The 24234-nt window shown below is 43.3% G+C and overlaps 1 protein-coding gene and 1 long non-coding RNA gene across 12 annotated transcripts in view; one reads left to right on the top strand and one right to left on the bottom strand.

Annotated features, from left to right (window-relative positions):
- Nucleotides 1–14764, top strand: part of LOC310658706 — a 202552-nt gene extending 187788 nt beyond the window's left edge. For 5 of the 7 annotated variants that reach the window (XR_014502428.1, XR_014502431.1, XR_014502432.1 and 2 more), the window contains one exon: nucleotides 999–3173. This is a non-coding gene — a long non-coding RNA (uncharacterized lncRNA). Of the gene's footprint in view, nucleotides 1–998; nucleotides 3174–3594; nucleotides 3676–14650 lie in introns of those variants that run through there. The other 2 variants (XR_014502429.1, XR_014502430.1) reach the window with 2 other exon arrangements.
- Nucleotides 1–24234, bottom strand: part of LOC310658703 (uncharacterized protein) — a 265403-nt gene that overhangs the window by 102562 nt on the left and 138607 nt on the right. For all 5 annotated transcript variants that reach the window (XR_014502420.1, XR_014502421.1, XM_083401015.1 and 2 more), the window contains one exon: nucleotides 15946–16070. Coding sequence is in view for 3 of the 5 variants with exons in the window: in XM_083401015.1 (XP_083257141.1) it covers nucleotides 15946–16070 (125 nt within the window). In the remaining 2 variants the exon portion in view is untranslated. The remainder of the gene's footprint in view (nucleotides 1–15945; nucleotides 16071–24234) is intronic.

A 24234-nucleotide genomic window follows, 5' to 3' on the forward strand; every position in this document is an offset into this window, starting at 1 on the left:
GCTAAGCTACGGAGAATTTAGAATATTTCCTTTATATGAAGAACACAATGTATTTTCCTCATGAAAACTCGCATAATTAACATGCTTATGAATATGTTAGATGAAACGGGACTGCATTTATGCAGACATCACTGAGAATCGCGCATCTTTTACAAGGCCTGTCATGACTCTGTTTTCGCACTCGGCTCACATGCTTCAGAGCGTCTTTAAATTATCTAGGGCACGTCACATGACACCTAAGTGTGAAACAAGCATTTTCTCCTCCCAGTACCATTATTTTCATTTTCAAAACACTAATTTGCAGCAAATGGCAGGAGCGGAAAAGATGTGCAGCATCATGAGGTTTTGGCTCAGGCATTTTAATTTGGAAAGTGAGTTGAGAATAATGTTCAATGAGCTCTCATCATCCAAAGTGCTAGTAAAAGCTGTACAATGAGGAATTTTAAAAAACTAAAAAGAAAGATGGCATGGGTATAATTTGTGCAGAGAGACGTTTGTTTGCATCTAGTCCTCCTAACTAAAGCTATCATTAACCTATACATTTATTAAGTGCCACTGCCTAAGGATGCCATTCAGAATTTGTAAGCAAATGTGGGGGTAATATGTACACAAGATCTATGAAAATAATAGCTCATAGCCAGAGATGAAAGGACACCATGACAGTCATGGAAAATTGAAACAAGGTCTAAACCTCTTCAGGGCGTGTTATTGATATTTTGTAAGAGTTACATAAAGGGAAGCATGAAAGAGAAGTGTGGGAAAAGAGAATCCTAAATTGATACGGAACAATAAACCCTTTGGAAGCAAATAGAAGCTGCAGTTTGGATACGGCACAGACAATATGATCTATAGTAATTCAGTAATTAGATACATGAAAGCAAGAGAGGCCCATATAATTACATTTTGGAGGCAGTGAGGAAAACAATTGTTTGTCAGGGCTGATAGAGATTTTCATTGTCTCTCAATTACATAACTGTTTCTCATTTTTATTTCTGCAGCCTTGTAGCTACCTGAGTTATGAAGCCAAAGGAGCAGCTCTTGTCTACAGGGCTCAAAATTAAAGGACTCTGGTGAATAAACACTTCGGAAAGCAAGGAGAGGGAAAGAGCAGGAGAGATAATTCCCAGACTTTACTTGCAACATCAATGCCAGTGGGATAAATTTAACTAGAAATAATAACAGCAAAGCATTGTTTGGAAATCTCTAAATATATGAAAGTAAATATATGAACTGATTTGCCACCATCTCAACATCATAGCCAGGTAAGGAGAAGTAAGAGTCCCAAGGGATCTATGAATCATTCATGCCCCCTACTCCCAAGGAGGTGCCTTTGAAGATTATTTAGAATGGGGTGCTTATTCAAAGTAAAGCACTGCTTGCATTAGAGCATGGGTAGGCAAACTAAGGCCTGGGGGCTGGATCCGGCCCAATTGCCTTCTAAATCTGGCCAGGATGGTCCAGGAATCAGTGTGTGATTGAGTAGATTGTGTCCCTTTATTTAAAATGCACCTCTGGGTTATTTGTGGGGCCTGCCCAGTGTTTTTACACGAGTAGAATGTGTGCTTTTATTTAAAATGCATTTCTGGGTTATTTGTGGAGCATAGGAATTCGTTCATTCCCCCCCCCCCCCAAAAAAAATATAGTCCAGCCCCCCACAAGGTCTGAGGGACAGTGGACCGGCCCCCTGCTGAAAAAGTTTGCTTAGAGTGTCCACTTTAAAGTGAAAACAGCCACCCTCTCTGAAGGCTCAACTCTGTGCTCCTTGCCACTCCTTAATATTTTCCCTTCCCAACTAGCATGTGTTAGAACCACAGAATCATAAAGTTGGAAAGGATCCTCTATTCTAACCCCCATGCAATGCAGGGATCTCCACAGCACAAGGGAGACTTCAAAGGACCACACTTTGGCTGCAATTAATGCATAGCTTTGACTTCATTTTCTGCCAGAAATCACAGTGGTTGTCAGGCTCTCTGGTGGAAATGATAATCCATGCATCAGTTGGAGGCAGTTCAGTGGGACTCTCCTGCGTTGAGGAAGCCCCCCCCCCCCCCGTCCCTTCTGCCCCACAGGAAGGTGCTTTAGTCTTCAGGGCTAGCAGCCCAGAAAGAGTGGCCACAGCAAAAGAAGAAGAAAAAGGCATTTACAAAAGCATACAAATCATTCAGGGACTTCTTAATACATACTTAAAACAGTGAGGCAGAGCTATGTGATAATAAGATGGTACCATCAGAGAAATGCACTAACAAATCAATCCTAAATCTCTGGCCATGCTCTTTTTACCACAGCTGGTGCTCACAAGGAATAAATTGTTTTTATTCCAGCAGTGTGTATTTTGAGAAAGGTGATGCTATCAGTATGATAAAAATTACTGGATACAACTTGTCTAGAGCTGCTGCAGTTGTCTGACTCAGCTTTGGAGGAGAAATAAACTCCAAAAAAAGAGAATCCTCTCAAAATAACCTCCCCACTTCCCCTTCTGCCCACTACAAAAATTCTATGACCAATACAGCAAGAAAAATCCTTGTAAGACAGTGGCAATTGGCAATTATACCAGCTGTCAAAAGCTCCCTTCAGACATAGCACTAAGCCATGGCCTAGTAGTCTGAGAACAAGCCTAGCTTCCTCATACATGTACATGCATCCTGTCCCTTCTCCAGGGTGGCTGTGAGGAGTTCAGAAGCTTAGTGTGTTGTGCATATCATAAACCGTGGTTAAGTGTGGCTAATGAAAACAAGCCAGTTTATAAACTATGGTTTGAAGTTAGCTGATTTTCACTAACTGTAGTAGTTTCTCTGGTTTCAGACAACATGGCAAGTTCCAGTTTTTGTTTTGTTTTGTTGTTTTTAATGGAAGTGTGCCAGCTTATGAGGGGGACATGAGCCAGGGGCCGTGGGTAACCTAGCTCACATAACATTGCACATAATGGTTTAGTGTTCTATCTGGACCAACCCACAAAGTAGCTTCATAAGTTGTAGGATGTTTCCAATATGACAAAGATAATGGCATACAAATGAATTAAGGGAGGGAACATAGAAAATTGAAAAGAGGAAAAACAAACAAATGCAGCATTGTTGTACCAAGGCTAGTCCATCATTTGCGCCAAATGTGTCACTCGTTATTTGTATTGTATCCTCTTTATTAGCCTCTCCATTAAACGGATAATGAAAATCAGGTGCCAATGTGAACCTGCATTTATCTCAGATATGTCCTCTGCTGAGCAATTAGGGTGACTTTTTGGTAATTAGTTTTGATCTGTGATTTGAGGTCTGTTACATATGCGAAACAGTTTCAACAGGCAGTCATAGAAGCAGTTAAGTAGCATTGCAGCAGAAGCATATGGGTGAATTAATTCTCTGTGAGAAAACCTGGAATCAATACTATCAGCCAGAAACATGTTGTGTCCTGTATTTCTTTCATTATCTCCAAATTGTGCTTTATGAACCCTGTGTGGCGAGATGGGAGGTCTGGGGGGGGGGGGCAAGGAGAATCATTCTGATGAGACAGGGAAGGAAGACAGAGAGAATTCTGCCAATATCCTTTTTTAAAGAGCAAGGAGCAATAGCTCCCTTTTTATCTTATGAATTTTGTTGGTAGGGATGAAAGACCTTGCTGGCCCCATAATGAATAAGATTTCCGCATATGTTTGGCAGAAGATGGGGTGGGGGTGGGGATCCTAGATAAAATACCTATTTCAGTTCCTCTTTAGGCAGCAAAAAAATAAAACTTTCCAGAAGACGACAAATGTTTGCCTTGAATTTATTTGATTTCAAAATAAAAATAAAATAGCTCCCACCACCCAAATTCAAAACAATCATTGAAGACCTCCTTTCCGTCAGCCCCTCCTCCATTGCTCTGAAGCTTCTGTGTGTCAATTCACATTTTGGGCTTGGGATGTGATTCCCAGTCAGCTGTAGCACTTTGGGGTCATTGTGAAACTCCTGGTATGCCTTTCAGGATCAGCCTATTGCATTTTTCTGCCTGAGCAAAGGATAAGATGGCTCTCATTCCATACAGAAGCCCACTAGCCTGCCAGTTGCATCATACCCAGCATGGTCAGAGTGTTAGACTAAGACAGGGTATCCCAAACTTGGGTCTCCGCTGCTTTTGGACTACAATTTCCATCATCCATGACCACTGCTCCTGTTAGCTAAGGATGATGGGAGTTGTAGTCCAACAACAGCTGGAGACCCAAGTTTGGGAAACCCTGAACTAGGAGTTCAGGTTTCAAATCCCCAGCCAACCATAAAGCTCACTGAGTGATCTTGGGCTAGTTGCTGCCTCTCGGCAGGGTAGATAGTGAGGACAAAGTGGGGAGTGCGGAAGAACCATATACATCACTTTGAGCCCCTTGGAAAATTTAGCAGCAGCAGCAGCAGTAGTAGTAATGTTCTGGTGCCACAGGCTTGTATCCCCCACCACACCTGAGGGAAGCAGATTAGTGGTGCAAAACTGGCCATGTGGCCCACAAAGCTTTGTACCCCAACACCTGAGGTGGATGCTTCATCCCTGCTGAATAATAGGGCCGGGTCAGATTCCACAGCTATTTCCCACTCATTCCCTTAAGTGCCTTGGGATTCTACCTTTTAGCTCATGACTGGTGTTCTCACTAGACTTCACACTTGCAGTGCACGGAGGTAGCAATAGTTGCTGAGGCCTGAGCCAAAGAAGCCACGTTTGTGTCCCTGCATGATGCAGAAGCCATTATCCATAAGGAAATACCAGGAATTTGCCAGGGAATATACATGCCAGGGAATATACACGCCCACACAAAAGTTGATTCAAACAGATCCTTCTTCCTTTCAAAACTAAGTTCTGGTTCTCATCTGCTTTTCTGTACTTTTCTGAAATCTGGCCATCATATGGTCCCGAGGAAAATATAGTGCAGGAAATGGCTTTTGAAATCAATTAACTACTAGGCCTGAAAACATTCAATATGCTTTCAAAGGGAAATCTCTCAATTTGCTAATCCCACAAAAGAACAAGAACTGGCTAACAAGCCCTTGTCTGTACTCATACGCTGCAACATTCTACTGTCCAGAATTGTTAATTGTACACATTTTATACTATGAAAGTCACAAGAGAACCAAGGATACCAAAACTACTGGGTTAATGCCTCAGTGTTTATAGACTTTCCCTCTCCATGAAGCAGCACAGAATCCTAGGACTGGACCAGATGGAAAAGTAACCCAATTACAAGCCCTTGGAAGGTGATCAGGGTTGTAATTTGGAGAACGGACACACCACTGTTTTTTTTATGCTAGATCAACACTCCCAAAAGGGGAGTGTTGATCTAGCATTGTTTCTTACAGGAACAATGCCTATTTACCAGAAACAGGTAATACAATATTCAGGGTGCAATCAATCAACTGTTTTTTTGCAGGGGAAATTGTATAAGCAAAGGAATATAGAGATGAAAATAACTGATTCAACTCTAAACCATACAAAGCTGAAGAAATAATGAGCCACTGTCAAAATTGTAATTGTGCAGGGTATTTCATAACATGAAACTGTCTCATCCATTCAAATTGATGACCAGTTCAGGCTATAATTAGAAATCACACATGTTCTTTGTTGCACATGAATGTGCTGTGTGCTATGTTAATCTCTTTTGCTTTGCTTAACCACACAGTGACCAACTGATGTACAATCACAGAACAAAGAATGGTTGATTAAGCAGAAAATTCAAGAATCTAGTCTCCAAATTCTGTCTCCAATCCTATGCAATTTTGCTCATAATTACACCTCACTGTGTCTAATAGTGTTTAGCACCCAGTAATTGTGCATAGGATCGGAACCTTCGCCGCACCCCACTTAACATATTTCTTCATCCATCCATCAAACTGAATTCATTAAATAGCTGTCTACTGCAGAATGGCTTTAGTCACTGAAATAATGATGAATGATCCATGCCAGTCATTTTCTTCTTCGTTGCTAATATTCAGAGCCATCAAGTGGGGTTTTGGTTAAGGCTTTGTGATGTTTTATAAAGGGACACGGTCATTCGCAGCTAATGAATGAGCATTGGAACAATGTGGAAAGATTGAAATGGTGAAGTGATAATTAAAAGTATCTGAGGGTGCTAGAGAAGAAGCAGACTTCAGGGCAGGAGACTGATCAGGAGTGTGTGTGTGTGTGTGTGTGTGTGTGTGTGCTTTCAAAACCTCTGAGTCATTCTCTGTCTTAATATTTTTTTAGTGAGCAAATGTCAGTGGAACACAGCATTTCAAAACTTACTAGTGCCTTTTGCCACTCATAAATAACAGCCTGCTATTACAAGGTAGTTATTTAGGACTGCGGGCAGCAAGGGCAGATGAGAAAGTTCTGTAATTGAATGGCATAGATCACTCTGCATGAAGCAAATAAGCTGCCCCTGATGTGCTCTTCTCCTTAATGAAAGCCTGTCGTCTGCGTCTTGAGAAAGGCATGTGCTCTCCTGTAAGGATAAAAAGGAAGAGCCAATGTCCCCAGGAGGCATCAAAGTATAGTTAAAGCAGTTTCCCAAACTTGGGTCTCCAAGTTGTTGGACTACAACTCCCATCATCCCTGACCACTGATCCTACTAGATAGGGTTGACTTTTATTGGTGCGCACCCCCTGTCAATCAGCTGATGGTGACATGGGGTCAGGCGAGCCATTTCCCATTTGCAGTGTGATCTGAATTCCAGTCACACTGCATTCCAGCATTCCTGATACTTCGGTGTATAGCTGATCCCAGCAGGGACCAACTGATCGGAGCAATTGTCATACACCCCCCACACACTTTGGGCAGGGATTAGTTCCTGAGTGGAACCAATCTTTGCCAGGCTTGGATTTGGTGCCAAATTTTAAAGGCACTGGATAAAACCCCAGTTTGCCAAAGAACAATCAGGAATGCACTCTAAGGCTCCTACCTGTTCCATCTTTACCTGTCTGACACCTGGTGTCATATATGGTATCAGGTGTGGGGTGAGTGGTCACGGCTTGGGCTGAGTAGACCCAATTAGGCACATGGTTCAGAACCTGCTCACTGCTGAGGAAAGGGAAATGGCTTCCCCCCTTCACCCCAAAATGTTAGCTTCCTCGTGCAAGCTAAAGTAGAAGCTTCATAACAGAAAACATTAAGAAGGGTATTTGAGGAAATGATGTGGGTGAGTTTGCCTGCACTTGTGGTTGCTTGGTTACTTGGTGACACATGCCCATTTCTCACCAACAGCACTTCTTTCTTCTCCTTGGGTGTCAGGCTTTAGATTTATTAATACCCAGTCCTTCCTCGTTCCCTGCAGCCTTGATTGCCTTTATCTCCCCAGGACAATCTGCAAGTTGTTCCTGCCATCCTTGGTCATGCTGGCTCTTCAGTTTAGATAAGACCTTCAGATACTTTCACGGCTGAATCTGACACATAAACAACTGCGTGGGATGTTAGAAGCACTGGAGCATGAGATAGCAAAAGCCCTTTTTATGCTTCTGATGTTAGTGCTTTGCCAAGATCAATGAGAATTTGAAGATGGGGAATGGAATCCTTGTTTGGATCACATGACCATTTTGTATTCCTAAGCAAAGAGAGAGTACGTGGTCTCTTATTGACAGCCATAGGCCCTCCCTTGCTTCCTGCACCTATCTTGATGTTCGGGGGGGGTGTGGGAATGGTGGGGGGGGGTCATAATAATCCATGGTGGCTCCAGGGTCACCCATATCCACTGCCAGATTTGAGACAGCAAGAAGCACATAAAATATTGACACTCTTGTTGTACCTGCATGCACACACACACACACATCCCTACCTATTACTTTTGGAAAGTTAATTTCTCACAACTTGAAATCCTGTTCCGCTCACAGTATTGGAGCCACTCTGTGTTCAGAAACACCTACCTACCCCATTTATATCCCATCTTTCCTCCAGGGAGCTCATGGTTCTCTTCTTCCCCAGTGTATCCTCACAACAACCCTGTGAGGTATGTTAGGATAAGAGATAGTGACTGGTCCAAGGTCACCCAGTGATGGCCGAGCAAAGGATTGAACCCTGTTCTTTCAGGTTCCAGTCCAATGCAAAAACCACTACTGTTATGTACTGAAGTTCTCGCCCTGGGCCAGCAGGGGGATACTGTAGATAGTTATGCAAATGAAGGATCGAAAGTGACATTCAGTGATTGGATAGTTTGTATTCAAATGAAGGATCAAAAGTGACATTCAGTGATTGGATAGTTTGTATGCAAATGAAGGATCGAAAGTGACATTCAGTGATTGGATAGTTTTAGAAAGTTGCAACAGTTACATTGTTCTGGAGCTCTATATAAGCAGGCTGGCTGAGCTCCTCAGTTCAGTTCTGTTCCAGCTTACAAATAAAGAGCTGCTTTGGAAGAATCGCTGTGTCATCTGATATGTTCGCCCACAACTTAACAACTACGCTGAACACCACCGCTTCAGATAGCAAGTGGGGAACTGAGTAGTAGAATGTTGTATGTTAAAAGCAAGTCTGTGGACACCATAGCAGAGAGAAAAATATAGCACAGGCTTTTCTGTGATATGCTATATACAGTATGAACAGTATTCCAAATATGTAAAATACAATCTTGCTTTAGGCACTGTTTGCTGAAAATCAGAATAGCTATGCCATTCCAACAATTCTAAGCATGTAGCTCAGCTTGTTTGATTTCATCATAAACTCTCTTTCAAGTTATTGTGCTTGAGCTCTTGCCTAAATGTCCTAGAATAGTGCACAATTTAATACTGAGCATATCTAATTGCATTTCAGCAGCATTAATACTTCTGGCATAGACCAAGCCAAGTCAGAGAAATCCTAGAGTCGAAACAGGTCATTTTCTTGCCTGAAGGACTTCCTGACTTTTGCCTGTTTTCCGTGAGATCATGACTGTGATCTAAATGCTGCTTCAGTCTGTGAATTGAATTTTCTTTTAATTTGAACATCTCTTATATTCATTTGTGGTTTCTTTGCCTTCATCAATCAATCCATTAGCCCAAGTAACTTCCTCTGCTTCCAGAAGATATCCCTGGATTATGTCATGATTCAATTCCCCACTGTCCTCACCAAGCTAATGTGTTTTCGCATGTGAGAAGGATCGCTTACACAGAGGAGTGAGATTCGGCCAGGAAGATATGACTTCCATCTGCCATAAGCCTGATTCCATTTGCAGAAATCAATCTCCTGCTGGATGGTTTTGAAGCCACGGTGCATGTGATAGCCAGGGCAATGGAGAGTGCAGTGATTTTCTGTCAGGATAAAAAGGGAGAGCAAATTTCTCCCTGCTATCAGAAAGCCAAGGTGACTTTCCTTTTTGGTTGCACAAAATCCAAAGTGGGGGAACAGAGGAAGCCGAGTTCCATAAGACGGACTGAACCCAATAGAAACTTTGATTAGTTTTTCATTTTAAAAAACCTGAGGGTCGCAGGAGTATGTGACTGTTGCTCCTGCTCCTACTTTCTGACTGAACAAAAAAGAGTAGGACATTTACTGTGTGCTTTGGAAAGTTTTCCGTTTGCTTTGTATTTAGACACCACTTAAGATATCATAAGCAATTTTTTCATTATGGTTCCTTCGATTAAGGCACAGGTTTTCATCTATGTTTGGATACAAGTGGATGCCATTTTGACGCAAGGTGGCAAAAATGCACAATTTTTTTGCAGTGTTAACATATCTTCAATGTGTACTCCGCTCCCCCCCCCCTTCATAATGTAAAGGTAAAGGGACCCCTAACCATTAGGTCCAGTCGTGACCGACTCTGGGGTTACGGTGCTCATCTCGCTTTATTGGCTGAGGGAGCCAGCATACAGCTTCCAGGTCATGTGACCAGCATGACTAAGCCGCTTCTGGCGAACCAGAGCAGTGCACAGAAACGCCATTTACCTTCCCACCGGAGCGGTACCTGTTTATCTACTTGCACTTTGATGTGCTTTCAAACTGCTAGGTTGGCAGGAGCAGGGACCGAGCAACGGGAGCTCACCCCGTCGCAGGGATTCGAACCGCCGACCTTCTGATCAGCAAGTCCTAGGCTCTGTGGTTTAACCCACAGCGCCGCCCGCATCCCCTGTATCCATGCTCTATTAACTGACTATCTGATGCTCTTAAGGTTTTAAGAAAACTCATTCCGAATGACTAAAGCCAGTGCTTTTTTTCTGGGGGGACCCAGGGGTACGCATACCCCTAAACATTTTGTGAATCTAAGTTTGGCCTCATTAAGGGGCAGTATTTCAATATGAGTGTACCACTAAAAATGTTTTTAAGAAAAAAAGCACTGACTAAAGCATTTAACATGCTTCAGCTTCACATTGAAAAGGTGAGTTATTTTTTAAAACACAAGCCTCTGTGGTCAGCAATATATCTTTTATAACATTATTCGTTGCTTTTTCTAAAAATTCATGTTTTCTGGAAGACCAGGAGTGAAACAAGTGGAAATGGAAAACGAAATTGAATAGATGGAACCTCATTAAGCACAAAATTACTCAACAAAACCCATCCTGAATCAATTAATCACAGTGTATCATTACTTTAATTTTCTGATACTGCTACAATCAAAAGAGCAGCCATTTGCATAGCTTTTTATATTAATAAATGCAAGTACATTTGTTTATAGCTATTGAAATACATAATTTTAGACACATTAATTAAATCCATTCAGCCTTCCTCTGCAAGCATTAAACTGAAAACTAAATCAGCCAAAATTGGGTGAGCACAACAACAAAACCCATTTTGCTCATCATCCTTTTAATTCCCTTGCTTTTGAAAGAGAATGCTGAAGACAGGAAAGATGGAGGTGGGTAGACGCATTACGCAGAAGAGCAACAGTTTTAGGAATGAACATTCATGCTTTGAATTGGAACTCAGCAGTACATGAACTACGGAAGCCACAGAGTGACTGGGGAAACCCAGCCAGATGGGTGGGGTATAAATAATTTATCATTATCATTATCACATGGCCACATAACATGGGAAAACAATTAAGATACTAGTGGCAATCTCACTGGATTCCTTCTGTTTCTTCTCACAAACAACAAAAACAATGGCTCTCCCCCCTTTCTCCTGTGCTTGCTTCATCAGTGGAGGAAGGCACTGTGTCCACCACCAACTATGGATGAACTGATCTTGTGCTATACCCTGCATTGCCACACCAACCACACTTGGGCAGAGACAGCTGGGCTTTATAATTCCCACCCAACAATGGCCCCTTCATTCTGCTCATGGTGTCCACCCAACTGGGATGATGTGAGGTGATTGCTGCTATTGAGGGCATAGTACAATTCCCTCCCACCGCTGGATGTATAGATCAGGGGTGAGAAGCCTCCAGCCTCTGGACCTAAATAGGTCACCTGACTACTTTGGCCAAGCCACATGCACCTGCTGGTCACTGACATCATCAGGCATGGGCAGGTAAAAGGGCAGCTGGGCTGAGTCCAAAGGGGCTTCTGAAGAACCGACAATTGTCTGATAGTCAAGAGGCTCTACACTTGAGCTTTCAGAAGTTTTGCACACCTGGCTTCTGAAGTGCTGAAGTTGGCTGATCACTGAAACCTCTAAGCACAGTGCAGGTTTATTTGTGAGCCTCTTGCAAAGAGCTCGGGGTGTCACTTTGAAGTGTCAATGATCAGCTAATTGCCAGCTTTTCAAACCACAGTGTGCAACAATGGAGCTCTGCACAGCACTTTGGCTTCCCAACAATCAGATGCTCTCTCCCCAAGGTTTCATGCCTCTGCCTAGAGCATTCTCCTGGAAACAGCTGCCCTAGGAAAGCTCTCAGAACTGGTGGGTGGGAGCCAGACAGGTGGAAACAGCCATCCCTTGCAAGCAGGGTGAGTTACAAGAACCTGGTTCAGACATTGGAATATACACAGAAGGGTGTAAAAATACGGAGTTAAGCCTTGTCCTGTGCTGCTTCTGAAAAGGGCACATGTAAAGGCTCATACATGATACCAGAGTCCTCGCAAGCATGGGCCTCAGCCACACGTTCAAACCTACACATTCAGTTCACGCACACCGAGAGGCAGTGCAGATGAGCAAACGTGCAGACAGGCATCAAGCTTGCAGATATGATTCCTCCTCCCTGGTGCACTTGTTGTTTGCATGTTCAGACACATGAGGCTTAGTTTATTTGCTCCGTGCAACAAGACGATTCAAGCAACAAAGTGATTCATTTTGCTTAATTTAAGGAGTTCATAACAGGACATATGCATACATATTGCTAATCATGACCAGGTATAAAAGAAGTATACAATATATTCCAGACAACTGATTGATTGAACTTTAAAGTTTTGATTCCCACAAACTTTAAAGCACATTATAATTTGGAATTGAAAAACATGTGCCTACATCAGGTCTTTTAGCGTTTGCTCTATATGAAGTATTGTGAAACTGTGGCGATTGCCCATAAAAAACATTGGTGAACAGTCTAATCTCTCATAGCAGCTTCTCATAAGCTGTCATGTTTCTCTTGTTGTGTATATTCATGCAAGTTTAGGATGATAATTCAAACATTAATATTTATTTTAAAAGGTTGTGCACAGAAATTCTCAAGGATCATATTTTATAATTGGATCATAGTTGTCCTTTTCCCCTTATGGGGGAACAGCTACAGAGCACTGATTAAATGGGGTATGTACCTGTGTATATGCAGTGTCTGTATTAACTCTGGACTATGTGATCTCCATCCTATTTTGGCTTTAAACCAAAAATGTTTACAGGGGGAATGTTTTCATATCATGAAAGAAAATCATAGCAGGGGAAATTTCTGCCTCAAATATATACAGTTGTGCCATGTTGTATTCTGTGGTGCTGTGCAATTTATAGTGTTTAGAGGCTGTCTCCATCTGAATGGGAAATATTGGGTCTTGTTATCATAAAGACTACTGCAGACTGTTCCCAGGAGATTGACTCTCCCCCATTCAAGAGAATGTGTATCTTCTGGAAATGTGCATGAATCAGAAGAGCCCTAAAGAGTGGGTGGAGCTGAGGAGCAACGTGGTTTGTTGTTGTTTTTTACTGAGGCAGAGAAAGGACAATCAGCCCATGTGGGCATAAAAGTAGTATACAAAATGGACACAGGATACTGGAAAAACTCCATCTTCTTTAGCCAGCAATGAGCTCTGAACTGTGGCTGCGTGAAACTGAAAAACAGATTCATGGGTGCTCGATAGCAATCATTAACTGTGCAAGAGTTCAGATTCAATGGATTAATTTGTGTTGAATGTCTGCAAATGCATATAATTATATAACATGCGGGGATCTGGGTTTCTTATATTGATGGTCTGCTTTTGGACCCAAATGCTCTCAAAGGCAACAATTCCATTCCAAAGGCTTAGGGCACAATCCCAAAGGTCCCTGCAAAGGCATCCTGTGGTATTCAGAATATTTCTCCCTCTGAAGGCTTCTCCACACTTCTGCTGCTCCTATGTCTGAGCAATTTTCCACTTGCCCCATGCTTTCTAGGCATAAGTCTGAGCAGTTTTGTCTTTGCCCCACTGCTTTCCCCCAGAAAACTCACTCTTTAGCACTGGATCGGAGAAAATCCTCAGAAAACCCGACTGACGTTTGCTCTGATCCAGCAGTAAGCAGCAGGTTTTCCGGGGGAAGGTGATGGGGGCAAGCAGGAGTGTGGATGTACCCTGAGCAGAGTAGGAAGGCTACTCTCAGAGGAGGAGATCCATCCTTAGAAGCACACCCTCTTAGCCAGCATTGAAAATTCTGGTGCTGGTGCTCCCCGAACTCTGGACCAATCCCCTGGTGTAGAACAGAAAGTGCCTCCTAGAGTGACTGGGGAAACCCAGTTAGATGGGTGGGATAATAATAAAATTAGTATTGGTATTAGTATTGGTATTGTCCTGGAGAAAACCTCCTTAAAAGTGAATGCAGGGGGAGGCCAAAAGCAGGGAAAGAAAAGATGAAAATCCACTATCCTTTCATCTTCTGCCCTGCTAATGACAGAATGGCAGTGCTTGGTTATAGTTCCCTCTGATCTAGTAATATTGTTCTGCCTTCCATTTTGAAATGCATGATTGTGGTATATGTATGTGCATGCACACACACATGCACATTTAGCCTTATTTTCACTTATTTATTGAATATTTTATTAAATTTATATCTTTCTCTTCCTACCAATGAAGCCAAGGGCAGCAACATTTACTGGAATATTTAATCAAATAAACCCAAGAAGGTTGCAGATTGCCAAAATATTATCCTTATTATGGTCAAGTTAATTCTTCATTCAAATAAAAGTATGTCCATCCAGCAATCTGCAATGCAGTAATGTGAAACCATTCCCTGTTTCCTTTTTTTTTTTTTTTTAAAGTACTCTTCTCGGAAAAGAAAAAAAACCCACTGTGATAGCCAGGGCATTAAACCGCAATCAAGATATGCAAATGCATCCCTAAATGTGATTTGCTTGGAAAGAGAAATTAATCTAAGCGTTGTCAAATAAACAGTGTGAAATATAGATAATTAAACACCAAATTAGCAGTTGTAGCCTCACGAGAAGGTTATGCAACTTAAAAGGTCCCCCATCTCGAGGCAGAATGTGGCCACCTGATATCAAAACACTGAGTGATGCACAACCCAGGGGAGCATCTCAAAAGAACAGACTTAGTCAACCTTTGTGAGTTATTTTCCAAGAGTGTCAATAATATGAACAATATGCAGATAGGGTACATTGCTCTGTTCGTCTATACAGATCATTGGGTTATTGCACAATATGAGATGCTGGAATGCAAACAGATTGACTTCAGTGCCAGACTAGGGTAATTCATACTGAGATGCTGGAACCATACATCCAAATAACACAGAAATGTAAGTAGAATTAGCACAAAGACAGCTATCCCAATGTGCAGCACAAGAAATTGTTCCAATAATGCAGTAAGGTAGTACATGTATTATGTAGTGGCAGAGAAAATATGGAAAACTTTTCTTGGCAAAAACACTCTTGCTCGCCAAATGGAGCACATGGGTCGCAGGCTCCCTACAGCTTGGCTACACAGAGCTACACAGAGCCATGACTTTCTAGAGCAATAACCCGATGCCAGAATGATCTTAGGTGGCCCATTTTTGCTTAGCACTGTGTACAGAAGCCCCAACAATCAGTGGTAGTCTTTGGCACCTCAAATTTCAGTAGCACACTGCGATGCCAAAATCTGGTGTCCCCTTCGCCTCTCTCCTTCCGTTGGACTTCATAATTGCAGGATCCCAGAAGCTCCGCATCCAAACCGGTCAAAGCTCAATGGACCACATTTTACAAGCTTGCATAGCACACTGCACAGTGCTTTGCTAGCCCCAACATCATTGTGAAGTCAGGTGACTGGCGGGCAGCTCCACCCATCCATCAAACTTGGCCCACAGGGTTTAAGGAAGGTCAGACTCCAATTCACTGGTTGGATCCAGTTCCTCACGCCCAATATAGCCAATCAAGCATGATGCAGTTTCTTAAATTAATACACCTGATGTGTTTGTGTATATTCATATATTTATCTGCCAAGTTGAAATGCCACATGGAGTCTAACTTCAAGTTGGGTATTGCAGTGTAAATTAAAAAATAAGAACATAGCAACAAACATTTGCTCCAGAGGGAGAGAGAAATCACTAATGTGAAAATGCAAACAGTTGATCCAGTGCTAATTATTGCCTTTATATAAGAGTTTGTTGTGGTTCTATTGAAGGTGTTTCTGAATAAAACAAGATATGATAATGACACCAGGGATCGGGTCCCCCGTAGGGATAGCAACATTACCCAGTAATATTGACAGCTTGTTCTGTTACCATTACTAAGGAAGATAATGCCTATCAAAACTTATGAGTAACATGTCAAAAGACATGACTCCCTTCAGGGGAAATTTTTAATTAAGAGAAAAATATTAGATAGCTTTGAAATCCTGAGATGGGCAACCTTTGCTCCCTTACTGCTTTCCTTCAGTCATGTTTAATATAAATATGGCAATTGGACACCTTTATAAACAAATGTCAGGAGTATCCTACCTGCTAGTGGTTGACTGCAATGCTGTCCTTTAAGGGCTCCAGCCCACAAAAGGACAACATGGACCTTCTGTCTCTGAGCCCAAACTGGTTGCGTATGTCCCTTCCCCTCCAAGGCTTGCCACATTCTAGAACAAAACAAAGCAGAACAAAAAACACAATCAAAATACATTTTGGTAAATGTCAGAAACTCTGTGAATGTTGGCATTTCCTGATAATTCTAACATTTCAGGAAGCCAGTAGGACACACTGACTTTCACTGGGAAATTTCTCTGCCCTCCCAAATGCCTTTTGCTAATGTTCAACTTCCACCCCAAAGTCAAATGATGATATTTTGTGTGGTCGTTGGGTAATGTCCAAAACACACCTTATGACACAAGCTTTTCTGACTGTGTTGCACGTCTCTAGCAACCCTTTTACTCGGCTTGTCCCAGTCTTAAGATTAAAGCAACAGGAGGAAAAGGGATGTTTCACAAATGAGACATGCAGGAAAACATTGCTCCTGTTCAGGGTTTCATACACACTGTAAATTTTAGTCCAGAGTCTAAACCCGATGCAAAACATTACGAATTACTGTGTTGCTGAAATGTTTTGGAGCAGAAAGGTTAAGCCAGTTTGAGCTTTAGATGAGAGGTGCTTCCTTCTGCTTCCTAAGGAAGATTTTGCAGTGAGCCGGGAGAGGGGAGGGGGCTTGGGAAGAAGGGAGAGAATTGGCAGCACTCTGAGAAGGTCATCTAAATAAATCATCACTAATGAGGCATCTGCCATTTAAAATAAAGCATCATTGCCTTGTCGCTGTGCAATTTCTTACTAAATTAGTTTCCACATATGGCATCAGGTCCAATCTTTTCCTGCCATCGTTGATGCTTTGCGATCACAAAACAGGGCTATCTATGGAAACAAGGCTGTGGGCATCAGTAAACAGATAAGGGCTGTGTCTCAATAGAAAGCATTTGGGAAAGCACGCCTCTCTCTGCATTCTCCCTATCTTATATGGAGTCCCCTTCCATATAAATATGCAATCAGCTGCACTCCCACCCTCACCTCCCCAGGGTGCAGAGAGCATGTATTTGCTACTACTGCTTTGTCACACTTAGGAAGTGAGAGGGGCTTGGACTGATTACAGGGCTCCCTGCTTCTTTTGATGTCGCGGGTCAAGGAGGAAGAAATTAATGCAGCCCCAGGGACACTCTTACTCTCCTGGTCAATTGCCCCTTGTTCTGCCATATTTCGCCAGGAGTACAAAACTAAATTCTCTACAAACATTGGAACAGGGAGGAATGAAAATTTGTTGTATGTAATTCTTTCTCTCTTTTTTTAACAGAGGCATGATTTAGGGTACATTTTGCTTTGGCTCTGCATTACACAATTTTTAAAACACAGAGAGGGGGGGGTGACACAGCTGAACTCTAAACACAGGCTAAGTAATAACAAAGCGGCTTTTTTTATTACCTAATACGACATAGATTCCCCTAGGAATAGGTGTGTGGCCTCCAGGAACTCAGCAAACTTAGGGTAAATATGCCTCACTGCTGTGTGGTTCAGAGATCCTTGTTATCAGTGTAAAAAAGAAAAATGATAAAGGTCAGGGGCTTTGAATTAAATGTTTGTTTAGGCATGTCTATCCAGGCATGCAGAAGCTGGTGTGTTTTAATCTCTTTCACTATTCATTTTAATTATTTTAAAATATTTTAGTTGTTTTAAACTGTTTTTATTTATCATTTTAATACTTGTTATAAACTGCTCACAGGTTTAATGCCATCAAGTGCTATGTAAATTTTGTTAGATAACAAAAATACCAATTTCCAGTTTCTATCAGATCCCACTCATCCTTAAATTCCCTAACCTGGCCCCACCCTTGAAGCTTTTAAGCCGGGGACACTCAATGCGCTGCCACCCAGATGTTATTAAGAGTCCAACTCCCATCAGCTTCAGCCAGCCTAGGAAATGACCAGCAGTTGTAGTCCACCAGCATTGAAGGAGCTTGCTATGGTGTGCTCCACCCAGTCTATAATTGGGAATGTGGCATAAATAGCTTATTCCACAGTCCCTGTCTTTTGTGGGCATGAGGATGCAGCCATCATTATCCCAGTACATAGATCTGGAGTTTTGGAGACTGCTGTAACCTACTGCTAGGGCTATTTGATTTCTCTGCTCTCTGGCTCATAGCAGACTTCACTGGAGGTTCTGTGGGAAGTGTTGATTCTGACAAACCTTTGTAGATACAATTACATGGATGGTCCCAGCCAATCAGGGATTACGTAGTGAATAGCACAAAGCCACAATGCTACCGTATGTAGCCATTTTTTTCTGCCGTATGACATCATTGCAAATAAACAAAAGCAACTGAGAGAGAAGATAATCGCTGGGAATACTCCCAAATAGGAGGTGCTTTTTGACCATGACACATGTTCACAAAACACATTTGATTATTTCAACTCAGCCATTGATCTTCCCACCAGCACCACCAGTCAGGAAGGCATGTAAATGTATCACAGCTTGCTCTCTGAATAACTATTAGACTACACCTGACTGATAAGGCTTTAGAGAACTACATCAGAGTTTGGAGGACAGTGTGTAGAGATGGGAGTGCCGGACCTTAATCATATTCTTCCATTTGCCTTTTTTCTGCCATGGGGGGCAATGGGGGGAAAGGGGGAGAAATAGCAGCATGACTGCCCCAACACTAGCTAATAACATTCTTCTCAAAGTCAATATAAATGTGAAACCAGCCATGCAATACTGGGATCTCATACTGGTCTTTAGAAGCATGCAGATCCCTTGAATATTAAAACCATGCCCTCCCCACAGCCGGCGGGGCCAAGATGGCGACGAAGTAAGACGCGCTTGCCGGAGCTCCCCTTTCAGTTCATGCTGTAAGTTACCTTGCTCCTATTTTTCTCGAGAAGTTGGCATGATAATGGTTTGATGTTAACGCCAGGAACTCACCCTGTGGAAGCTTGCAATCTCAGCGCTATAAATCTCCTTAATGAGCTTCACTAACAACCTGATTAGCTGTAACTTGGGCAGCCACCGGCCGCGCTTCCCTGGCCTTCCACCAGCTTTTGCTTGGCCTTTGAAGGACTCTTAGATAACCGAGCCGCTCTAGGAGCCCAGCATGACGAACCTAAAACGTGGCCGTACCTCTTCTGTGGAAGACCTTTCCTTTAATGCCTCAGAACCTATGTCTAAGATCTCGAAACCTACTGGGCTGGATTTACCACCTAAGACCTTAGAGCCTTCTATTTCATCGTTAGAAGAGTTTTTCTGCAATCTCGTGCCCCCTTCGCCTGTTACCTTTAAGCAGTTAGATTGCCTACATGATCCTGCAATGACTTCAAACAACCTTTTAAACACTTCCAAGCAGGCAGACTGTCCGTATGACCTTGCAACGACTGCAAATACTCCCTTGCCAGGAGACAAACCGCTGTTGGATATAACCTCCAGCCCAGTCGGCCTCTCTCCTCACTCCGACTCTCACTGTAAATCTTTATGCGATATAGTACACTCAGTGGAGCTGAGGACTTTGCAGAAATATTGCCTGCACTTGGCTGACGAAATAAAGGTGCTATCAGCCTCCGTCAATATGTTAGAGGGAAAACTAAATGCTCTCACCAAAACCCCTACCCCGATTTTGATTCCGCCATCAAATCACCAGGGACCTGATAATCATCAGGCACAGAGCCCAAGTAGGGGGCAGCAGCTAGCAAACCTCCAACTCACCCCTAACAATATATGCTTGAACATCGTTCACTCCCGCTTCCCCTACCATGCCTGGAGAAATTGTAAAGCTGCTGTGATCTCACTGCGAATGTTGACCAGGTCCTACTTGGCCCAGGGCGATCTCCTATCATTAGAATGGCTGCCAGAGACTCCAAAATTTAAGCGCTTGGTGCTCAAGTTCGATTCTCCCAGGCTTCCTACACTTTTGAGCAAACTTCAAAATCGCCTCAACTGGTATGGAATCTTCCCACAAAGATGCTTCTTTAACAACTGTAGGGGCACTATTGGGAAAATCCCAAACCCAGCAAATTTGGTTAGCCGACCTACAAGGAGGATTGAGGATCACGCCCGGAATTCGCAGCAACGGTCCCTCCCTATGAACCCCTCCCCACGATCTACTAGACGACCATCCCACCGGCAAGAAGGGACTGCCTTAAGGGGTAGAGCTTTGACGGATCCAGCTTTGGCCCCGCCAACCTCCCCACTGGCGGCCAAGGGGGAAGGGAGACCAGGAACAGAGGAACAAAACGATAGAGTGCACATGCAACAAAACCAACAAAACCAGAGCTTAGTGCATCAGCAGAAAAACAAAGCTCCTATTGAGACCCAACTTCATTCGAACGACAGAGAGGACTCTTTCTCCATAGAAGAACATGCCCTAATAAATCGGTTCTGGTCACTACAGACGTCAGCCCAAAGGGAAATCTTGGTTAGACTGGACACCCTGAGAAGCAGACTGACCAAAAAGGTGGCCCATGTTGAGACTACGGAAGGCTCATACACACGGCCTATATCCCCCAAGTGCCTAGTGGACAAGAGGACGGCGGGAGGCGCCTTTAAATGCGTAGATTCGGAAGACCAATCGCAGCCTCCGCTGGTGTATGGTAAGGCAAAACTAAAACAGACTGTCACATCTCCGAGTACCTGGTTCAACTATCTTAAACTCTCCCCAAATGAAATAGCTACTCCCCCAAGCCCAAACCACCCCCCTAAGACCCCGGGAGCTATGGATAATCACTCCCCTATGCAGCAGATGCCTATTAACAAACTTAATGGGAGTGTTTTTTTAGATGTAAAGGGGTCACTGGACTCTGTGGACCCAACAAATCTACACCATGGAGGGACAGAGAATTAAAGCTGCTGTCCTGGAACATTGCAGGATGGTGCGCTAAGAAAAACAATCAACAATTTGCGATGTTTCTTAAGCGATTTGATATCATCCTCCTGCAGGAGACCTGGTACAGCGACCCCATTTTGTTCAATGGGTATTCTTGCCACTCCCTACTTGCTACTCCATCTGTGAGGGGAGGTAGGCCTAGTGGAGGTCTAGCTAGTCTCATCTCCACAGAGCTTGAACATTCCTTAAAAGCCCTCCCAAACTGCAATTCACTAGCCACGGCAGTCCTACTCAAAATCAAGAGAGAGGCACTGGTAGTGGTCAATGTCTACCTGCCCCCCTGCCAAAAAAAATCTATAGTGAAAGCTAACTGGGCAGAGTTAGAGGCATTCTTAGAGTCCATAGAATCTTCCTACCCTTCTACACCGATCATAATCGGGGGGGATTTCAACGCCCGTATGGGAACTGATGATGACAACCTTTACAGCCAATATAATCAGATTCAGGACCCTGAAAGCCCAACCGAAGAATGCGTCTCACGACTTTCTAAAGATAATAAATGTAATTTCTCGGGGCTATGCCTAGCCCAGGTCGCAAAAAGAAGGGAGCTGATGATATTAAACGGTAGTAGGGAAGAGGACCACCCAGGGGAGTATACCCATCTTTCAAAGATGGGAGGAAGTGTGATAGACTATATTCTGATATCAAGATTCGCCTATAATTCTGTATCGACGTTTCAAGTGGGACATAACACCGAAAGCGACCACCTCCCACTAACTTTAGCGCTCAATGGCCCATCGTTTAACAAACCCACGGCTAACCTTTACTACACCCCCATCGTTAACCTGGGATCATTGGCCCCCAGAAGCATTAAATGGTCCCCCATGCTTAATACAGAGCTAACTCACCTCCTCCATTCGGAAGACGTGAAGACCATCTACTCAGCCATTGTATTAGCCAATACCGGGGCAAAGGCCATGGACTCGTTCAACGAGTTATTAGCAAGACTAAAGACCTTCCTAACAACTGAGATACTTAACTCTGTTACAAAGCGGGCAAAGGATCAAGAGAGTTGGTTTGATTCGGAGTGTAGACAAGCAAGGAAACGTCTGAGATCAACCTATCGGAATTACAGAAACACCGGAGCACCTTCGCTATTTATGGCCTACATCTATTTAAGACGAAATTACAAACAGCTATTAAAGGTAAAAAAACAAAAAGCCGAGAGAATGGCCTGGTGTAGACTAGTGAAGGCCTCGAATGACAAAGACTCAACCTCCTTCTGGCGTACCATTAGGGGGCTCCTGGGCCAAGAGCAGATTGGTCCCACATGCACTGTAGAACCCCAGGAGTGGATGAAATATTTCCAAACCCTCTTCTATGATGACAAAGCTCAGCACAACGATCCAAGTGCCTACTCTGAGAATTTACCATATTGGCCTCCTGTCTCCATAGAGGAGGTGGGGAAACTAATTGCCCAACTGAAAAACAACAAAGCCCCGGGCATAGACTACATTCCAGCAGAGCTCCTGAAGAACAATACCAGTTGGTGGGCTCCTATAATGGCGTCAATATTTACATACATCGATTCAACAGGCATAATCCCTGGTTGCTGGACAGAGGCAGTAATCATCCCAATCTATAAAAAGGGTCCCATGGCAGATCCAGCGAGCTACAGACCCATCAGCCTCCTCCCCATTCCCAGCAAATTGTACGCCAAACACCTCCACATTAAACTAATCGACTGGATGGAAACTGAGGCAGTTCTGGCAGAGGAGCAAGCCGGCTTCAGACAGGGCAGAACAACAATAGACCATTGCTTCGTATTAGCACATCTCATTGACAAATATGTCAACAAAACACGTGGGATTCTATACGCAGCATTTATTGACCTAAAGGCGGCCTTTGACTCGATTTCACGAATCAAACTCTGGGCGAAACTCAATGCTACCAACATTGACAAAAGATTACTATTCTTGATAAAAAGCCTATATAAAGACTCCAAGTTATATGTAAGAGCCTCAGTAAATGGGCAACTAATTGGCCCTGTACCAGCCACCAAAGGAGTCAAGCAGGGTTGCATTCTAGCCCCAGCCTTATTTAACTTATATATCAATGACATGGTCAAACACCTAACATCCCCGGAGTTTCATGCCCCCAAACTGGCCGAAAAATCAATTTCAGTGCTCCTCTATGCGGATGACGCGGTTCTCTTATCACGAACTAAAGTAGGCCTCAAAAGGCTACTAAGAGAATTCTCAGCTTACTGCAGGAGAGATCAATTGGTGGTCAATCACCAAAAAACTAAAGTCATGGTCTTCGCTAGGAGACACAGACATCACAGATGGGAGATGGACAATCAGCCAATAGAACAGGTCAAAATTTTCAAATACCTCGGAGTAGTTTTCCAGTCAACAGGGGCCTGGGAGGCCCACCATAAATATGCTAGGGAAAAAGCATCTCAAAGCGTCAAAATACTGTCTCGCTTTTACTTTACGAAGGGGGGCAGACATATCCCAGCAGCTTTGGAGGTCTTTCAAGCAAAACCCTTGGCACAACTACTCTACGGGGCCCAAATCTGGACGGGAAATCATTGCCGCACACTCGAAACAGTCCAGTCTAAATTCCTAAGACAGATTCTAGCCGTTCCATCATGTGTACCAAATGCGGCCCTACGGCTGGAGACCGGCCTCCTCTCCGTCGAGACCCGGACCTGGATAAGAACATTCAACTATTGGCTTCGTTTAAATTTAAACCCATCCGGACTATTACCTCTAGTAGCACGAGACGCTCATAGAAGTCGGTGGTCCAAAGTAGTGCATCAAAAACTACTTACATGTGGCCTACAAGCACAGCATCTCCTGGAAGTGGGTCTCCCCAAGGCAAAAACCATTATCGAACAGCGCTTGAAGGATATTGAGCAGCAGAATAATCTGGCCTATATTAAGAAATTTAGTGCTTGGTACGCCTATCTGCCCCCCTCCCATTTTGATTTTCGGGCACCCTATTTGTCCACCTTAACCATCCCAAAACTTAGGCGGGCCTTTACACTGGCCAGACTAAATATGTTACCGTCAGCTGTTCTTGAAGGCAGATATCAAAAAATTCCATTTGAGAACCGGCTCTGCCCCTGTGGAGCTGGCTATGTAGAGACGGCGTCACACGTTCTCTTGTCTTGCTCCCTATATAAAGATCTTAGGGACGAGACCATCACGCCGCTCCTATCTGCCATCCCCGGCCGCTCTTGCGAAGCCAAATTGTGCTCACTTCTAGCCGATCAGAACAGTTCGACAACAGAGAAGGTTGCCAAATTTATCGAGAGAGCAATGAGATTGAGAGCTGGTATCTGAATGATATCAGTGTGGTCACCCGGATTCCTCGCCTGGGTTTTTATGATTATTATCATGTTTTAGTACTATTATTTTATTACTTCTGCTAAGTTTTAAGTACTG

Source organism: Podarcis tiliguerta (assembly GCF_965153285.1).
Source record: "Podarcis tiliguerta genome assembly, chromosome: 10".
In the NCBI taxonomy this organism is placed as follows: domain Eukaryota; kingdom Metazoa; phylum Chordata; class Lepidosauria; order Squamata; family Lacertidae; genus Podarcis; species Podarcis tiliguerta.